At 44.7% G+C, this 16,439-nt stretch overlaps 1 protein-coding gene across 1 annotated transcript in view; it reads left to right on the top strand.

Annotated features, from left to right (window-relative positions):
- FBXO42 (F-box protein 42) overlaps nucleotides 1-15,228 on the top strand; it is a 34,933-nt gene extending 19,705 nt beyond the window's left edge. Inside the window, exons 6-10 of the mRNA XM_044278628.1 lie at nucleotides 11,381-11,491; nucleotides 11,718-11,814; nucleotides 11,893-11,949; nucleotides 12,039-12,155; nucleotides 12,360-15,228. Of these exons, the coding sequence (XP_044134563.1) occupies nucleotides 11,381-11,491; nucleotides 11,718-11,814; nucleotides 11,893-11,949; nucleotides 12,039-12,155; nucleotides 12,360-13,418 (1,441 nt within the window). The 3' untranslated portion in view covers nucleotides 13,419-15,228. The remainder of the gene's footprint in view (nucleotides 1-11,380; nucleotides 11,492-11,717; nucleotides 11,815-11,892; nucleotides 11,950-12,038; nucleotides 12,156-12,359) is intronic.
- The last annotated feature ends 1,211 nt before the right edge of the window (nucleotides 15,229-16,439 follow it).

Here is a 16,439-nt window from a genome sequence, read left to right as displayed (position 1 = left end):
CCCCCCCCCCCCTTTTTTTTAGGTTAATTTGGGGAAAACTGGGGCTCCACAGTAGCCCCAGTTACAGGGGAAAAAAGCCCCCTGTGGGGGCATTACACAGGCAGAGCTGATCAGGGTCTTCTTAACTAATAAAGGAAGCTCATGCAGCGCTCTTCTGTCAGCACTGGAGAAGACAAGAGCGGTAATAAACCGCTCCCGTCTTCTCCTCAAGGTACCCACTGTGTCCGACAGCCAGGACCCGACCTGCTCCTGCTAGATTCCAGGAGTTTAACCCCAGCGCTAGGATTAAAGAGCTGCCTGACCGTTTATATACATGCTGCTATCTGCACGGGGTATATAGTCAGTGGGCAGTCGAGTCAAGGGGTTAATAATCATAACATTAAAGGGGTTATCCGAGGCTGGAAATGATTTATTGGTCACATGGCGTAGGTGGAGCTCAGCCCCATTGAAGTGAATGAGGCTGAGCTGCAATAGGTCATCAGTATAAAGATCTCAGAAAACCCTTTTAAATTTGGTGACTAAAATTATTTTCTGGCTCCTAGGTATTCATTTTTTTTTTTTTTTGGTCTGGGGCACCAAATTTAAAAGGGTTTTCTGAGATCTTTATACTGATGACCTATTGCAGCTCAGCCTCATTCACTTCAATGGGGCTGAGCTGCTCCTAGACCATGTGACCAATAAACGTATCTGATCGGTGGTCTGACGACTAGGAACCCCACTGATCAGCTATTTGAGAAGGCAGTAGTGCCACCCTTCTTTCAGCTCACCAAGCACAGTGCCACCCATTTGATAGCTGCTGTGCTTGGTATCATAGCTCGGCCTCATTCACTTCAATAGGGCTGAGCTCCACCTACGCCATGTGACCAATAAATCATTTCCAGCCTCGGATAACCCCTTTAACCACTTCAGCCCCGCTAGCTGAAACCCCCTTCATGACCAGAGCACTTTTTACACTTCTACACTACACTCCTTTCACCGTTTATCGCTCGGTCATGCAACTTACCACCCAAATGAATTTTACCTCCTTTTCTTCTCACTAATAGAGCTTTCATTTGGTGGTATTTCATTGCTGCTGACATTTTTACTTTTTTTGTTAATCGAAATGTAACGATTTTTTTGCAAAAAAATGACATTTTTCACTTTCAGCTGTAAAATTTTGCAAAAAAAACGACATCATATATAAATTTTTCGCTAAATTTATAGTTCTACATGTCTTTGATAAAAAAAATGTTTGGGCAAAAAAAAAATGGTTTGGGTAAAAGTTATAGCGTTTACAAACTATGGTACAAAAATTTGAATTTCCGCTTTTTGAAGCAGCTCTGACTTTCTGAGCACCTGTCATGTTTCCTGAGGTTCTACAATGCCCAAACAGTAGAAAACCCCCACAAATGACCCCATTTCGGAAAGTAGACACCCTAAGGTATTCGCTGATGGGCATAGTGAGTTCATAGAACTTTTTATTTTTTGTCACAAGTTAGCGGAAAATGATGATGATTTTTTATTTTTATTTTTTTCTTACAAAGTCTCATATTCCACTAACTTGCGACAAAAAATAAAAAATTCTAGGAACTCACCATGCCCTTCACGGAATACCTTGGGGTGTCTTCTTTCCAAAATGGGGTCACTTGTGGCGTAGTTATACTGCCCTGGCAATTTAGGGGCCCAAATGTGTGAGAAGTACCTTGCAATCAAAATGTGTAAAAAATGACCGGTGAAATCCGAAAGGTGCACTTTGGAATATGTGCCCCTTTGCCCACCTTGGCATCAAAAAAGTGTCACACATGTGGTATCGCCGTACTCAGGAGAAGTTGGGGAATGTGTTTTGGGGTGTCATTTTACATATACCCATGCTGGGTGAGAGAAATATCTTGGCAAAAGACAACTTTTCCAATTTTTTTATACAAAGTTGGCATTTGACCAAGATATTTTTCTCACCCAGCATGGGTATATGTAAAATGACACCCCAAAACACATTCCCCAACTTCTCCTGAGTACGGCGATACCAGATGTGTGACACTTTTTTGCAGCCAAGGTGGGCAAAGGGGCACATATTCCAAAGTGCACCTTTCGGATTTCGCAGGCCATTTTTTACACCTTTTGATTGCAAGGTACTTCTTACACATTTGGGCCCCTAAATTGCCAGGGCAGTATAACTACGCCACAAGTGACCCCATTTTGGAAAGAAGACACCCCAAGGTATTCCGTGAGGGGCACGGCGAGTTCCTAGAATTTTTTATTTTTTGTCGCAAGTTAGTGGAATATGAGACTTTGTAAGGAAAAAAGAAAAAAAATGAAAAATCATCATTTTCTGCTAACTTGTGACAAAAAATAAAAAATTCTAGGAACTCGCCGTGCCCCTCACGGAATACCTTGGGGTGTCTTCTTTCCAAAATGGGGTCACTTGTGGCGTAGTTATACTGCCCTGGCAATTTAGGGGCCCAAATGTGTGAGAAGTACCTTGCAATCAAAATGTGTAAAAAATGACCGGTGAAATCCGAAAGGTGCACTTTGGAATATGTGCCCCTTTGCCCACCTTGGCTGCAAAAAAGTGTCACACATCTGGTATCGCCGTACTCAGGAGAAGTTGGGGAATGTGTTTTGGGGTGTCATTTTACATATACCCATGCTGGGTGAGAGAAATATCTTGGCAAAAGACAACTTTTCCAATTTTTTTATACAAAGTTGGCATTTGACCAAGATATTTTTCTCACCCAGCATGGGTATATGTAAAATGACACCCCAAAACACATTGCCCAACTTCTCCTGAGTACGGCGATACCACATGTGTGACACTTTTTTGCAGCCTAGATGCGCAAAGGGGCCCAAATTCCTTTTAGGAGGGCATTTTTAGACATTTGGATCCCAGACTTCTTCTCACACTTTTGGGCCCCTAAAAAGCCAGGGCAGTATAAATACCCCACATGTGACCCCACTTTGGAAAGAAGACACCCGAGGTATTCAATGAGGGGCCTGGCGAGTTCATAGAATTTTTTTTTTTTTTGCATAAGTTAGCGGATATTGATTTTTTTTTTTGGTTTTTTTTCTCACAAAGTCTCACTTTCCGCTAACTTAGGACAAAAATTTCAATCTTTCATGGACTCAATATGCCCCTCACGGAATACCTTGGGGTGTCTTCTTTCTGAAATGGGGTCACATGTGGGGTATTTATACTGCCCTGGCTTTTTAGGGGCCCATATGTGTGAGAAGAAGTCTGGAATATAAATGTCTAAAAATGTTTACGCATTTGGATTCCGTGAGGGGTGCCGAAGTGTAAAAAGTGCTCTGGTCATGAAGGGGGTTTCAGCTAGCGGGGCTGAAGTGGTTAAAGGGGTTATCCGAGGCTGGAAATGATTTATTGGTCACATGGCGTAGGTGGAGCTCAGCCCTATTGAAGTGAATGAGGCCGAGCTATGATACCAAGCACAGCAGCTATCAAATGGGTGGCACTGTGCTTGGTGAGCTGAAAGAAGGGTGGCACTACTGCCTTCTCAAATAGCTGATCAGTGGGGTTCCTAGTCGTCAGACCACCGATCAGATACGTTTATTGGTCACATGGTCTAGGAGCAGCTCAGCCCCATTGAAGTGAATGAGGCTGAGCTGCAATAGGTCATCAGTATAAAGATCTCAGAAAACCCTTTTAAATTTGGTGCCCCAGACAAAAAAAAAAAAATGAATACCTAGGAGCCAGAAAATAATTTTAGTCACCAAATTTAAAAGGGTTTTCTGAGATCTTTATACTGATGACCTATTGCAGCTCAGCCTCATTCACTTCAATGGGGCTGAGCTCCACCTACGCCATGTGACCAATAAATCATTTCCAGCCTCGGATAACCCCTTTAATGTTATGATTATTAACCCCTTGACTCGACTGCCCACTGACTATATACCCCGTGCAGATAGCAGCATGTATATAAACGGTCAGGCAGCTCTTTAATCCTAGCGCTGGGGTTAAACTCCTGGAATCTAGCAGGAGCAGGTCGGGTCCTGGCTGTCGGACACAGTGGGTACCTTGAGGAGAAGACGGGAGCGGTTTATTACCGCTCTTGTCTTCTCCAGTGCTGACAGAAGAGCGCTGCATGAGCTTCCTTTATTAGTTAAGAAGACCCTGATCAGCTCTGCCTGTGTAATGCCCCCACAGGGGGCTTTTTTCCCCTGTAACTGGGGCTACTGTGGAGCCCCAGTTTTCCCCAAATTAACCTAAAAAAAGGGGGGGGGGGGGATCTCAAAAAAATCCATGATAATAAAAAGCCCTAAGTGTCAAATAAAACACATTGCAAAAATTATTTTGGTAGACAAATAAAGTTAGGGTCACTAAACCACCACGTGCACAAAGTTGTGAAATATTGCCTGGACATTCAGGCCTTTTTTAGGCCCGGTCATGAAAGGGTTGAGGATAACTGTGCAGAGCCCAACTGTACAGAACTTTGAAATGGAACTCGCAAGTGATGGCCGATCTGATCAGCGGGGGTCCGACACCCTGAACACCTGCCAATCAGCTGTTCTCTAGTGACTCCGACACCCAGCTACACGGCTCCCTCCATTGTGTAGTGGTCAGAGACGGTTACTGCAACGCTGCTTTAATTGAAGCGATTGGTAACCAGCTCCATCCACTTGTTGGGGTGTAATAATTCAATTAAGAATAATTAATTATGTTCATAAAAATAATTAACCATAAAAAAATTAAATGTATAAAATTTGTCATAAATTCTTAAAATCATGACCTGGTGAATTGTAGACAAACTAATCGATACAATTCACATCTGAGTCCGACTATTTCCTCTCTTGACGTGAGATGACGTTAATGATAAACATGTAGTTCTGCATTATACAATAATACACAGGTATAAAAATATGCAGATTTATTGGTTACAAGGTTATAAACATATATAAGTAAATAAACACAATGATACATGCAAATGAATATATATATATATATAGCGTTAATATAAAGCATTACAAGCTTAATACATGCGAGTGGAAATAACTTGTCACATTATAACCAAGCCATTATTAGGTTAGGATATCAAAATATGAACATAAGTTATATACATTACTACTGTTCAGAGAAAACCTCATGATATCAGGGTGGGCCTGTCTAATCCTAGACATCAATATGGAATGCTAAATACATTCCGCCCCCCTCTAACCAACTACACATCACATGACTTCAAGATGGGCAAATCCATCCAAGGATATAACTTAGAAGAGATAACTATCCTTCCGCCCCATCCTGGACTATTTTCACACATATAACTTTGGTAAGACTATTAAAGGGGTTGTCCGGGATTAGGGACCATTGTTTAATAGCGTTGCACGTACACACACTTGACATACACCCATGTCCTACCTTTTCAGCATGTTTCTAAGTACCCTTTTTACCAAAAACCTTTATGGCAGGAAGTAACTGATTTCTTTCAGTCAGTGACGTACCGGGTCCCTTGCAGAGGAGGAAAGCTTCCTCTTCCGCTGCTCAGGGAGCCCGGTGACGTCACTGACAGCCTAATTAATTATTCAAAAGTCTAGGAGGGGCAGTAACTCTCCTGGCCAAGATTGCGCTAAGCTCCGCCCCTCCAGTCCGGTGACGTCAAAGTGAAATAAAGTGCCTCCCCTAAAATGCTCCACTCCTTTCTGCCCCCATTGTCCCATATATAACAAATGCCGCCGCCCCCCCCCCCCCATGCGTCCGCTCCTTGTGGTGCAGATATTGATGGCAGCGGCTCAGGAACGGAGCCGCTGCCATCAGCAGAGAGCGTTAGCTGTAACTGTAACAGCTAACACTCTGTAACAGGTGCGCGGCATCCAGATCCATGTGGTTGAGAAGGAGGGAGCTCCCTCTCTCTACCATCGCGCCCCTGCTGCTGCGATTGCAGCGGCCGATCGTTGCCATGGCAACCGGACGCCTAACAAAGGCGTCCTGGTTGCTATGGACCTAAGGCTAATCAGACCCTGATGTCTGATTAGCCTTAGTCAGGGCTCCAGATGGCGACCAAAATGCGCCACCAATGAAGAAAACTGAGCCTGTAATACAAATACAGGAGGCGGGTGCCAGGAATCAAATAGCCTGCACCCGACCTCTGTGACAGGGAGCTGCGATCAGCTGCAGTTGAGTTAACCCTTCAGGTGCGGTACCTGAGGGGTTAACTGTCGCTGATCGCAGCTCCCTGTCACAAGGTCGGGTGTCGGCTATTTGATTCCGGCACCCGCCTCCTGTATTTGTATAAGAAACGTTGGTGGTACAGTGCGCCCCCCCCCCACCAGTATAAATAACATTGGTGGCACAGTGCGCCCCCCTCCCCCAGTATAATAAACATTGGTGGCTCAGTGAAAGTGCCAATGAGGGTTAAAAATAATAAAAAAATTAACTCACCTCCTCCAGTTGATCGCGTAGCTGCCGGTCTCCTGTTCATTCTTCTTCAGGACCTGTGGTGATGTCACTGAGCTCATCACATGGTCCATTACCATGGTGATGGATCATGTGATGTATCATGTGATGAGCACAGTGATGTCACCACAGGTCCTTTGCCAGGTCCCGAAGAAAGTACAGGAGACGATCAATTGGAGGAGGTGAGTTAATTATTATTATTTTTTAACCCTCATTGGCACTGCCCACTGTGCCACCAATGTTCATTATACTGAGGGGGGACGCACTGTGCCACCAATGTTCATTATATTGAGGGGGGACGCACTGCGCCACCAATGTTCATTATATTGAGGGGGGACGCACTGCGCCACCAATGTTTATTATATTGAGGGGGGGCGCACTGTGCCACCAATGCTTATTATATTGAGGGGGGGCGCACTGTGCCACCAATGCTTATTATATTGAGGGGGGGCGCACTGCGCCACCAATGCTTATTATATTGAGGGGGGCGCACTGCGCCACCAATGCTTATTATATTGAGGGGGGCGCACTGTGCCACCAATGCTTATTATATTGAGGGGGGGGCGCACTGCGCCACCAATGTTTATTATATTGAGGGGGGGCGCACTGCGCCACCAATGCTTATTATATTGAGGGGGGTGCACTGCGCCACCAATGTTTATTATATTGAGGGGGGCGCACTGCGCCACCAATGTTTATTATATTGAGGGGGGGCGCACCCCTTTACAAAATTTGAATTAGAAATAAAATAAAAATTGTCTTTTATCCGTTCATTTATTACATAAAAAAAATTAAATGAATAAAAAAACCTACACATATTTGGTATTGCCTTGTCCGTAACAACCGGCTCCATAAATATATCACATTACACACCATGTCCGAAAAGCACCTTAAAAAAATATCATAAAAACTGTTTAAAAAAAAAGCCTTTTTTTTTTTTTACCTAACATCACATAAAGTGCAACAACAAGCGTTTAAAAAGGCGCATGTCCCCCAAAATAGTACTAATCAAACCGTCACCTCAACCCGCAAAAAATGAATCCCTAAGGCTACTTTCACACTAGCGTTCGGAGCGGGTCCGTCTGATGTTTCATCAGACGGATCCGCTCCTATAATGCAGACGTTTGCATCCGTTTAGAACGTCTGCATTATAACTTAGAAAATTTTCTAAGTGTGAAAGTAGCCTGAGCGGATCCGTTCAGACTTTACATTGAAAGTCAATGGGGGACGGATCCGCTTGAAGATTGAGCCATATGGTGTCATCTTCAAGCGGATCCGTCCCCATTGACTTCCATTGTAAGTCGGAACGGATCCGCTCGCCTCCGCACGGCCAGGCGGACACCCGAACGCTGCTTGCAGCGTTCAGGTGTCCGCTCACTGAGCGGAGCGGAGGCTGAGCGCTGGCAGACGAATGCATTCTCAGTGGATCTGCCTCCACTGAGAATGCATTAGGGCCAGACGGCTGCATTCAGGGCCGCTTGTGAGCCCCTTCAAGCGGAGCTCACGAGCGGACACCTGAACGCAGGTGTGAAAGGAGCCTAACTAAGACAATCGGTCAAAAAATAAAAAAAACGGTGGCTTTCAGACTATGGACACACTAAAACAATATTTTTTTTGTTTCAAAGCTGCTATAATTGTGTAAAGCTCTCAGTCATGTTTAGGGATCTATATGTGAGCGTGGCCCTTATAGTGTGACGCTGTCAGCGATGTTTATGGATAGATGTGAGAGCGTGGCCCTTATAGTGTGACACTGTCAGCGATGTTTATGGATAGATGCGGGAGCGTGGCCCTTATAGTGTGACTCTGTCAGCGATGTTTATGGATAGATGTGTGAGCGTGGCCCTTATAGTGTGACGCTGTCAGCGATGTTTATAGATAGATGTGTGAGCGTGGCCCTTATAGTGTGACGCTGTCAGCGATGTTTATGGATAGATGTGTGAGCGTGGCCCTTATAGTGTGACGCTGTCAGCGATGTTTATGGATAGATGTGTGAGCGTGGCCCTTATAGTGTGACGCTGTCAGCGATGTTTATGGATAGATGTGGGAGCGTGGCCCTTATAGTTTGTTGCAGTCTGCTATCCCTAAGGTTGTATACCATGAGTAACTAGCACAAGCATAAAAATGATCTACCATTGTGGAAAGATGGAGCTGCTCCCTGTGTGTTAGTTCACTGTCTGCAAACACTGAGCACATGAAGTGCAAGAGACAGAGCAAGGAGGAGTTTATGGAGGAGGAATATGAAAGAGGGGGGTGGATCTATGGAGGAGGCTGAATATGTATGAGGGGGGTGGGTGCAGGGAGGTGATCTTACACTGTAGAAACCAGGAGCTGCTGATCTGCACTGGGAGCCACAATGCACTGCAGCAGGAAGTGATGGCATACATAAACAGATATGTACACAGTCTGCTGGGGACTGTAGGAGCCATGCAGCAGTGCAAAAGCTACCTAAAAACATCTTAGGAAGATAGATTTGGCTACTAACAGTGAGTAAGCAGTTAAAAATAAATAAATAAATGTATCCCGGAAAACCCCTTTAAGACAAATAACAGGCATCTAGGATCTTTAGATTATGAGTCTAGATTCTTCTGCAGGTAGAATGAAGTCTCACAATATCCTAAGACTACATCTCAATATGGAGATGATCAATAATGTAATTATTTATTTATTTGCCAATCTAGATGGTATAATTTCACCCCCACACTATCAAATTAGTCTTAATAAAATGAAATATCATTTTCTGTGTCTATTACCAAGTCCTAGTAGGAATCTCACTTCTGCTCCTAGGAAAGCTGGGTGGTCCATCATAGCGCATCTCACCATGGCTTTCATCTTGATAGACCCCTCTAGAGAGCTCCACTTGTTTTCTCTTTCTCCTCCCTCTGTGTATGGTTTATGATCACAAACTTATCAGTTAGACACACCTTCCTAGTTTGGAACTTTCCAATCATTGTCGGATGGGCGTGACCATTGATAAAAAATGTGACATCATAACCTTACCCAGAATGCACTTTTGCTACTGTTGTAATGTCACCTACTGATGCCTAGGTGGCACTGCTGTATAAGCTATTTGCATCATAGTATAAAGGGTTAACTTATGCAAGTCTGAATAAAATGTATTTTATACATTTGACCTTAGAAGCTTTAATTCAAAGCTATAGGGATTAATTCTGACACTTGTAGCAATTAGAGACAGACCTCTAGGCGTCTCTCTGAATGTTTCTCACACTGTTGATTTATGTATCATAATGATATGAATGGCCTTGTTTTCTCACAGAGATATCAGTACCTCCTGTCATACCAAAGATGTGATTGTTACAGAACACACATCTTTACAGGCACTCTTTTAGAGACAAATATTCTCCTAATGAGAAATATATATAATATACTGGATACATGTTGTCTTTGTAACATATAATAATATAATATATATATATATATATATATATATATATATATATATATATATATATATATATAATATATATATATATTATATCCTACTGATTGTCTTATGCTAAGGACTAACTAAGGCTCATTAAATGAATACATACATATTATATATTTAGCTTCATTAATAAATACCTAATTGTATAGGTAATTATCACCAGCTGCATAGAGCTTATCTTTATCTCCCGTCATAAATGTATACGTTGACAAGGAGGATTCTTCTCAGACTGGTACATTCATGAGAAGAATAACAATAAAAAGCAGAAACCTTTGTACGACCTTACTTTGGCCTACTCAAGACATACAAAATTGTAAATATACTTGAGCATGGGTCTTAAAGGCAATGAACATCCATCTTGACTAGAATAAATTGGATATCAATGCATTTAACTATGAAAAGGCACAACACACTACAGAACGTAGCTGTTCCAGAAGAACGGATCCGCTCCGCAGGGGTGTCCGGTGCTGCTTTTTTTTTTTTTTTTCTTTTTTTCAAAAGACCTCTGGGAGGGCTTTTATTTTTTATATTTAGTTTAGTTCTGTACTTTTTTTTCTTCTTTTTTTTTTTTCTTCATTGTTACTAGGGCATCCAAAGGAGCACAGGCAGAGCTGATCTGATTCTACTAACGGTACTTTCACACTTGCGGTAGAGGAATCCGGCAGGCAGTTCCATTGCCGTAACTGCCTGCCGGATACGTCAAAACGTATGCCAACTGATGGCATTTGTAAGACTGATCAGGATCCTGTTCAGTCTTACAAATGCATTGAAATGCCAGATCAGTCTTTCCGGTGTCATCCGGAAAAACGGATCCGGCATTTTTTTTTTTTCTGGCATTGCGGTATTTTGAATGCCGGATTCGGCACTAATACATTCCTATGGGGAAAAAAATGACAGATCCGGTGTTCTGGGTTTTTGGCCAGAGATAATACCGCAGCATGCTAAGGTTTTATCTCTGTCCTGAACAGTCAAAAAGACTGAACTGAAGACATCCTGATGCATCCTGAACCGATTACTCTCCATTCAGAATGCATGGGGATATGCCTGATCAGTTCTTTTCTGGTATTGAGCCCCTGTGACGGAACTCTATGCCGGAAAAGAAAAACCCTAGTGTGAAAGTACCCTAAGGCCTTGCAGCTCTGCTATACACGAGACACTTGACGATCACATAATCGCCAAGTTCATTAGGGGAAGCAGCACTTTCTCTGTTCGCCGCATAGCACTCATTGATCGCTATGTACTAAGGAAAGGAGAAGGCAAAAGCCGTAATAAACCACTGCTGTCTTCCCGGGTCCCTGGCTGTCATAGTGCAGGAACTTTTGCATGTTCTGTGGCTCAGATTAAAGACCAGCACCAAGAACTGCACATGTACGGCGTTTGGTCACTGTGAGGGCAAGCAGATGGTGACAAAACTGTAAATTATTTTCGCCGGTTGCAAACTTAGTCGCGTTTTGGTCGCCTTTGTAGTGAGGTGAACATTGGCTTCCACACTGTCTCACCTGTTATGCCAGCATTAGTTTATCATTGTAATTAACCTCAAGGCATCTTTCCAGGTGGAACTGCATTGTGACCACCCATGGGCCTCCGCCGATGGCTGGGCATTCATCCTGCGTTATCGGTGATAAGATGATCGTCTTCGGGGGATCTCTTGGTTCTCGGCAAATGTAAGTTGACATCCACTATATTCATCTACTGGAAATGTCCACACCAGAGTGCATATGCCATTACTTACTGCACCTGTATGAGACGGACCAGTCATATGTATACTGCCATATCCCACCGTTCTTGATACACATCTCTTCCCCCTGGGATTCATACAAGCTGCCCTTGAAATGTAAAGAGTTTGTAACCTGTGAGCAGTAAATGAATAATAATATTCTGGTCTTTCAGGAGCAATGATGTCTGGGTGCTCGACATGGAGCAGTGGTCTTGGTCCAAACCAAACATCTCCAGGCCTAGCCCCCACCCCCGAGGAGGACAGTCTCAGGTACGCTTTTGTCTTCATGTCCCCTCTTACACATTGGTTAATATGAGATGATAATGTCATTGACCTTCCCGCTTATAGATTATTATCGACAGCGAGACTATCCTGATCCTGGGTGGCTGCGGAGGACCCAATGCTGTGAGTACCCAATGTGCCGTATTCCAGCCCTTTGTGCTCTGCTGCGTAGTGTTACATTCTGTGACTATCGTCATGTTACTCCCTTTCAGCTTTTTAAAGATGCCTGGCTGCTGCACATGAACACAAATCCCTGGACCTGGCAGCAACTGAAAGTGGAAAATGAGGATCATGGAGCCCCAGAACTGTGGTGCCATCCAGCCTGTAGGGTACGTCCTCCATGGTTGCCCATGGCCACCTAAATTTTATTTGCCTTGTCCATTGGCCATAGGACTTTTATGCAGCTAATTAGTGGATTCTAGGGCCATTAATCTTAGTACATTTTTGGTCTAAATTCTGTATTGTTATCACACACAGTCTGATCCCTCATATATATACAGAGTAGTAATGATGCTCTCTCCCCTTTCCTGTAGGTGGGTCAGTGTGTGGTGGTGTTCAGTCAGGCACCCAGTGGTCGCGCTCCTCTTAGTCCAAGCTTGAATTCCCGTCCTTCACCAATCAGTGCAACTCCACCTGCCCTGGCGCCTGAGACTAGAGAGTACAGATCACACTCCCCGGTCCGTGCATCCGATGAAGCCCCTTGTGTAAATGGACGCTGGGGGACCCTCAGACCCCGACCTCCGAGGCACACTGGAGGTGGGTCCCGTGAAGGAAGCCTTTCTCCAGCTAGGGGTGATGGCCTATCACCTGTCCTTAATGGGGGCAGTGTGTCTCCCGCTGCAGCTTTGGACAGCCCCTTGCAGGTCATTTCCCCCCCTGCCGCTGAGAGCTGTGAGCATAAGGCACCTCCCCTGCCTCCTGCCCGTCGAGGATCCCTTCCAGAGCAAAAGGATTTATGTCTCAGTGCAGAAGACTGCACATGGAAAAGGGGGGATTTAGATTTGGACCCTACAAGTAGAAACCTGCCTGAACAGACAAATGGAGTCCACACTCCCCCGCACATTACTTCCACGTTTTCTGGAGCCGTGTCGCCTGGAGCACTTCGTCGGGGACTGGAAGCTGTTCGAGCATTTGTAACTTCCTCACCTTCCTCCTCTTCATCACATGGGGGAACTAACCCCACCAGCCCACCTACCCTCACCTCCCCTGGTTCTCCCAGCAGCGGCTCTGAAGCAGCCTCAACACGTCCAGTCCCGGCCCAAAGTGATGGCCACTCCTTGCCCCCTATCGCCCGTCGTCTAGGACATCACCCTCCTCAGTCGCTCAACGTGGGGAAGCCCTTATATCAGAACGTGAACTGCAAGCCTATGCAGATGTATGCCTTGGACATTCAGGGAACCCGGGAATGGGGTCGTGTAAAATGGAAGATTTTCAGCAACAGCTCTGTGGTGGGACCCCCCGAGACCAGTCTACATACTGTTGTGCAGGGTCGAGGGGAGCTTATCATTTTTGGTGGTCTCATGGACAAAAAACAGAACGTGAAATATTACCCCAAAACCAACGCCTTGTATTTTGTAGGAGCTAAGAGATAATGTGGACGTCAGAGACTGTTACCTGGAGATGTCCCCCACCCAACTCCCTTTTTACACTACTTGACCCCTTGTGATATGGTCCCTTAGATCTTGGATAGGAGTCAGTGCATAAAATAGGGCCTTGGGGTTGAGGTGACAGTCGTGTCTCTCCCTGCCCCCCTCCTGATATGACACCTCTCTGCTATGGGCTCCTGCAACACCTGTGTAAAGCTTCTTAGTCAGTGCTGCAATCTATTATATCGGAGGGTTGGACGGGCTTGAAAGTGGGGTGGTCACTGGGCTGCTGGGAGTCCCAGTCCTGATATACATAACTGACCTGTGGCTATCCACTTTCCTATTAGTAATGGTTGCTACAATCCACCCCTTTAGTTCTAAATGGAAGCTGTAAGAGTGGCTGCAACTCTCTGGTGATTTTAAAACTTCAGCACCCATCTTCCCCTGGCATGCAGGTCGCTGGATGGGTGCAGGGTGTGAGAGGAATGTTCTATTTTGCAAGATTTACATTTAAATAAAGCCAAATTCACAAAACGAGCTGAGGATTTCCCTGCAGGAGCCTCTCTGAGGGGTTGTCTTTATGTGTTGGGTCTGTACAGGAATACAAGATGGATTATATCTAGTGGGGACCTGATGCCGCAGTGATTCGCACACCGCTCTGTATACTAGTCCTAAAGCAAACCCGCCATATACTGATAGAGCAGAGACCACAGTCCCAGAGACTTCTTTCACATTGTGACCAGATGGTTGTATATGCCGGGAAAGGTCTGGACACATACATAAAACAGATGCATAGGCCTGGACAGAGGCTAAGAGCGCCATTTTTGCCTTTGTTCTATCACTGCATGGCGTGGTTACTGTTTTTTGCGGCATGAAATAGCGCAGCAGACTGCAAAAAGAGTACTACATAGGATATGGATGCCACTAAATGCCATTTGTGAAAAGGGTTTATCCGGTGCCAGGAGGAAACCAGACAACTCAAGATCAGCCTGCTGTAAAGAACTGGTAAGTACTTACCTGACAGATCACGCCCCGTTACTTAGGTTTTCCCGGCTGGACTCTATTTACCAAGCTGCAGCGGTGACGTAACGTCGACAACACATGACCGCTGCAGCCAGGTAAACAGCCCATCTGGGAGAACCAAAGTAACACTGTGTGATCTGTCAGGTAAGTACTTGCTAGTTCTTTATTCCCAAGGGTTAAATGGTGATAGCCCCTTTAAATGTGTATCTCCTGAGGCTTCCGTCATTGAGCTGTGCACTGCCACATGTTGTGGCAGGTCCACTTTAAAGAGACAGGGTGGGATATCCTGATCCCATCCAAGTACCTACTGGGTGGAGTAGTTCTTTATTATTCTCCTTCCAGATGCAAAGACTATAGGGGAGGGGGCTTACAGGCTCGGTGAAGTTGCAGAGCAGCCATGTTGTGTTGCAGCTTCCCTGTGCAGAGCGGAGGATAATCTCTGGGGGCAGCAGTGGAGCTCTCTCTCCACACACCAGGGATGCTGGGGGTCTATGGTGCCTACATACACTATGGGCACAAACCATGAAAAGGTTCACAGCTCCTAGCCTCCTTTTTGGGGATTTCACCCCAGATCAGAGGAGGAGAAGGGATACTTTTCAGCTGATTACATTATTGCTACAGTATTTTATACAGTCTTGATGCATGGTCCTCCACTCCCCCCATAATCCACTTCCCCTCCCCTCCTCACTCAAGCAGTCAGATAGCAGCTGCTGCGGACCTTCTCACACAGGGATTGGCACTATACATGGGCAACTTTTTGACACTTGCCCCTGATGGGGGATGGATTGCAATAAAGTTCCCCTGATTCTCAGCTTTCCTTGCCACACTGGCTTTCTTTTTGTCATTAGGGTTAATGGTGGCATGAGTGGCAGACCCCCTGATTGGTAGGGGAGGATTTAAGTGTCCAGCCTGATGCGCAGCGACGGGTGTTTCCAGAAGCAGCGGTGCATTGGCACACACTGTGTTGTGTCCGCTACTGCAGCATTATGGACTATGTTGGATGCACCTCCATCTGACTGGCCTAAGGAAAGGTCTTTAGGGGATATTCCTAAAACCAGGAAGTTAAAGATTGGGCTGAGCACTCAAATACTGGGATTACTGCATATATAAGGTAATACATTAATAATATTTATTCTCTGCAAGGCATACACAATAAAAGCAATATAAAACTAACATGTATAACAAATACGGACATATACGTACCGAACCTTGCTGATTCTACTACTTCACGTATTTTAACCCCTTCATGTGAGAGGATCAACTGATATTACATTGCAATATATCGCCACATTTATTTGGATCCATTTACTGCAGAGTTTATTTTAGGGCGTATATGTTTGTTATATGTCAGTTTTATATTGCTTTTATTGTGTATGCCTTGCAGAGAATAAATATTAATTTATTACCTTATATATGCAGTATTCCAGTATTTGAGTGCTCAGCCCAATCTTTAACTTCCTTTTATATATAATTGAGTTGGTTGGGTGGATCAACGGGGCTTTGTAGCACCACTCCTTTGTTAAAGGTACAGTAAGCCACTATTACCGTTGTCTTTTCCCGATATTCCTAAAACCACCTCCCCATTTTCTGAAACTGTATGGCGGCTACAATCCTGGCCTGACTGGGGGTCATGTGTACCATACAGCAAATATCCAGGACTAATGTCTGCCATCGGCGGTAAAGCCGATCACAGGAATTTAACACTTCAGATGCTGTGATCAAATGTGCCAACGTAATCTGAGCACAAAACCCAGAAGTGCTGCAATTCCGACCTTGGAACAGCTCCCCAATGTGATGATTGGGGGGAGCTGTTTATTGCCAGTGAAAGGCAAGGGCATGCTGCGGCTCTGATGCTTTTCGCAAGAATATTCCAATGTAGGCCTGCAGGTGGCAGCACTACATTGCAATATACTGAATCTATATGTTAATGGATTTATTTCCATTGACACTTAGAAGCGGTAATATAACGATTGTATGATGTTTGGGCGCCTACAACCTAGTAGA

Source organism: Bufo gargarizans, chromosome 2, assembly GCF_014858855.1.
Source record: "Bufo gargarizans isolate SCDJY-AF-19 chromosome 2, ASM1485885v1, whole genome shotgun sequence".
In the NCBI taxonomy this organism is placed as follows: Eukaryota; Metazoa; Chordata; class Amphibia; order Anura; family Bufonidae; genus Bufo; species Bufo gargarizans.
Note: the sequence above shows the minus strand (reverse complement) of the source record. Positions and strands in the feature narration are given on the sequence as shown.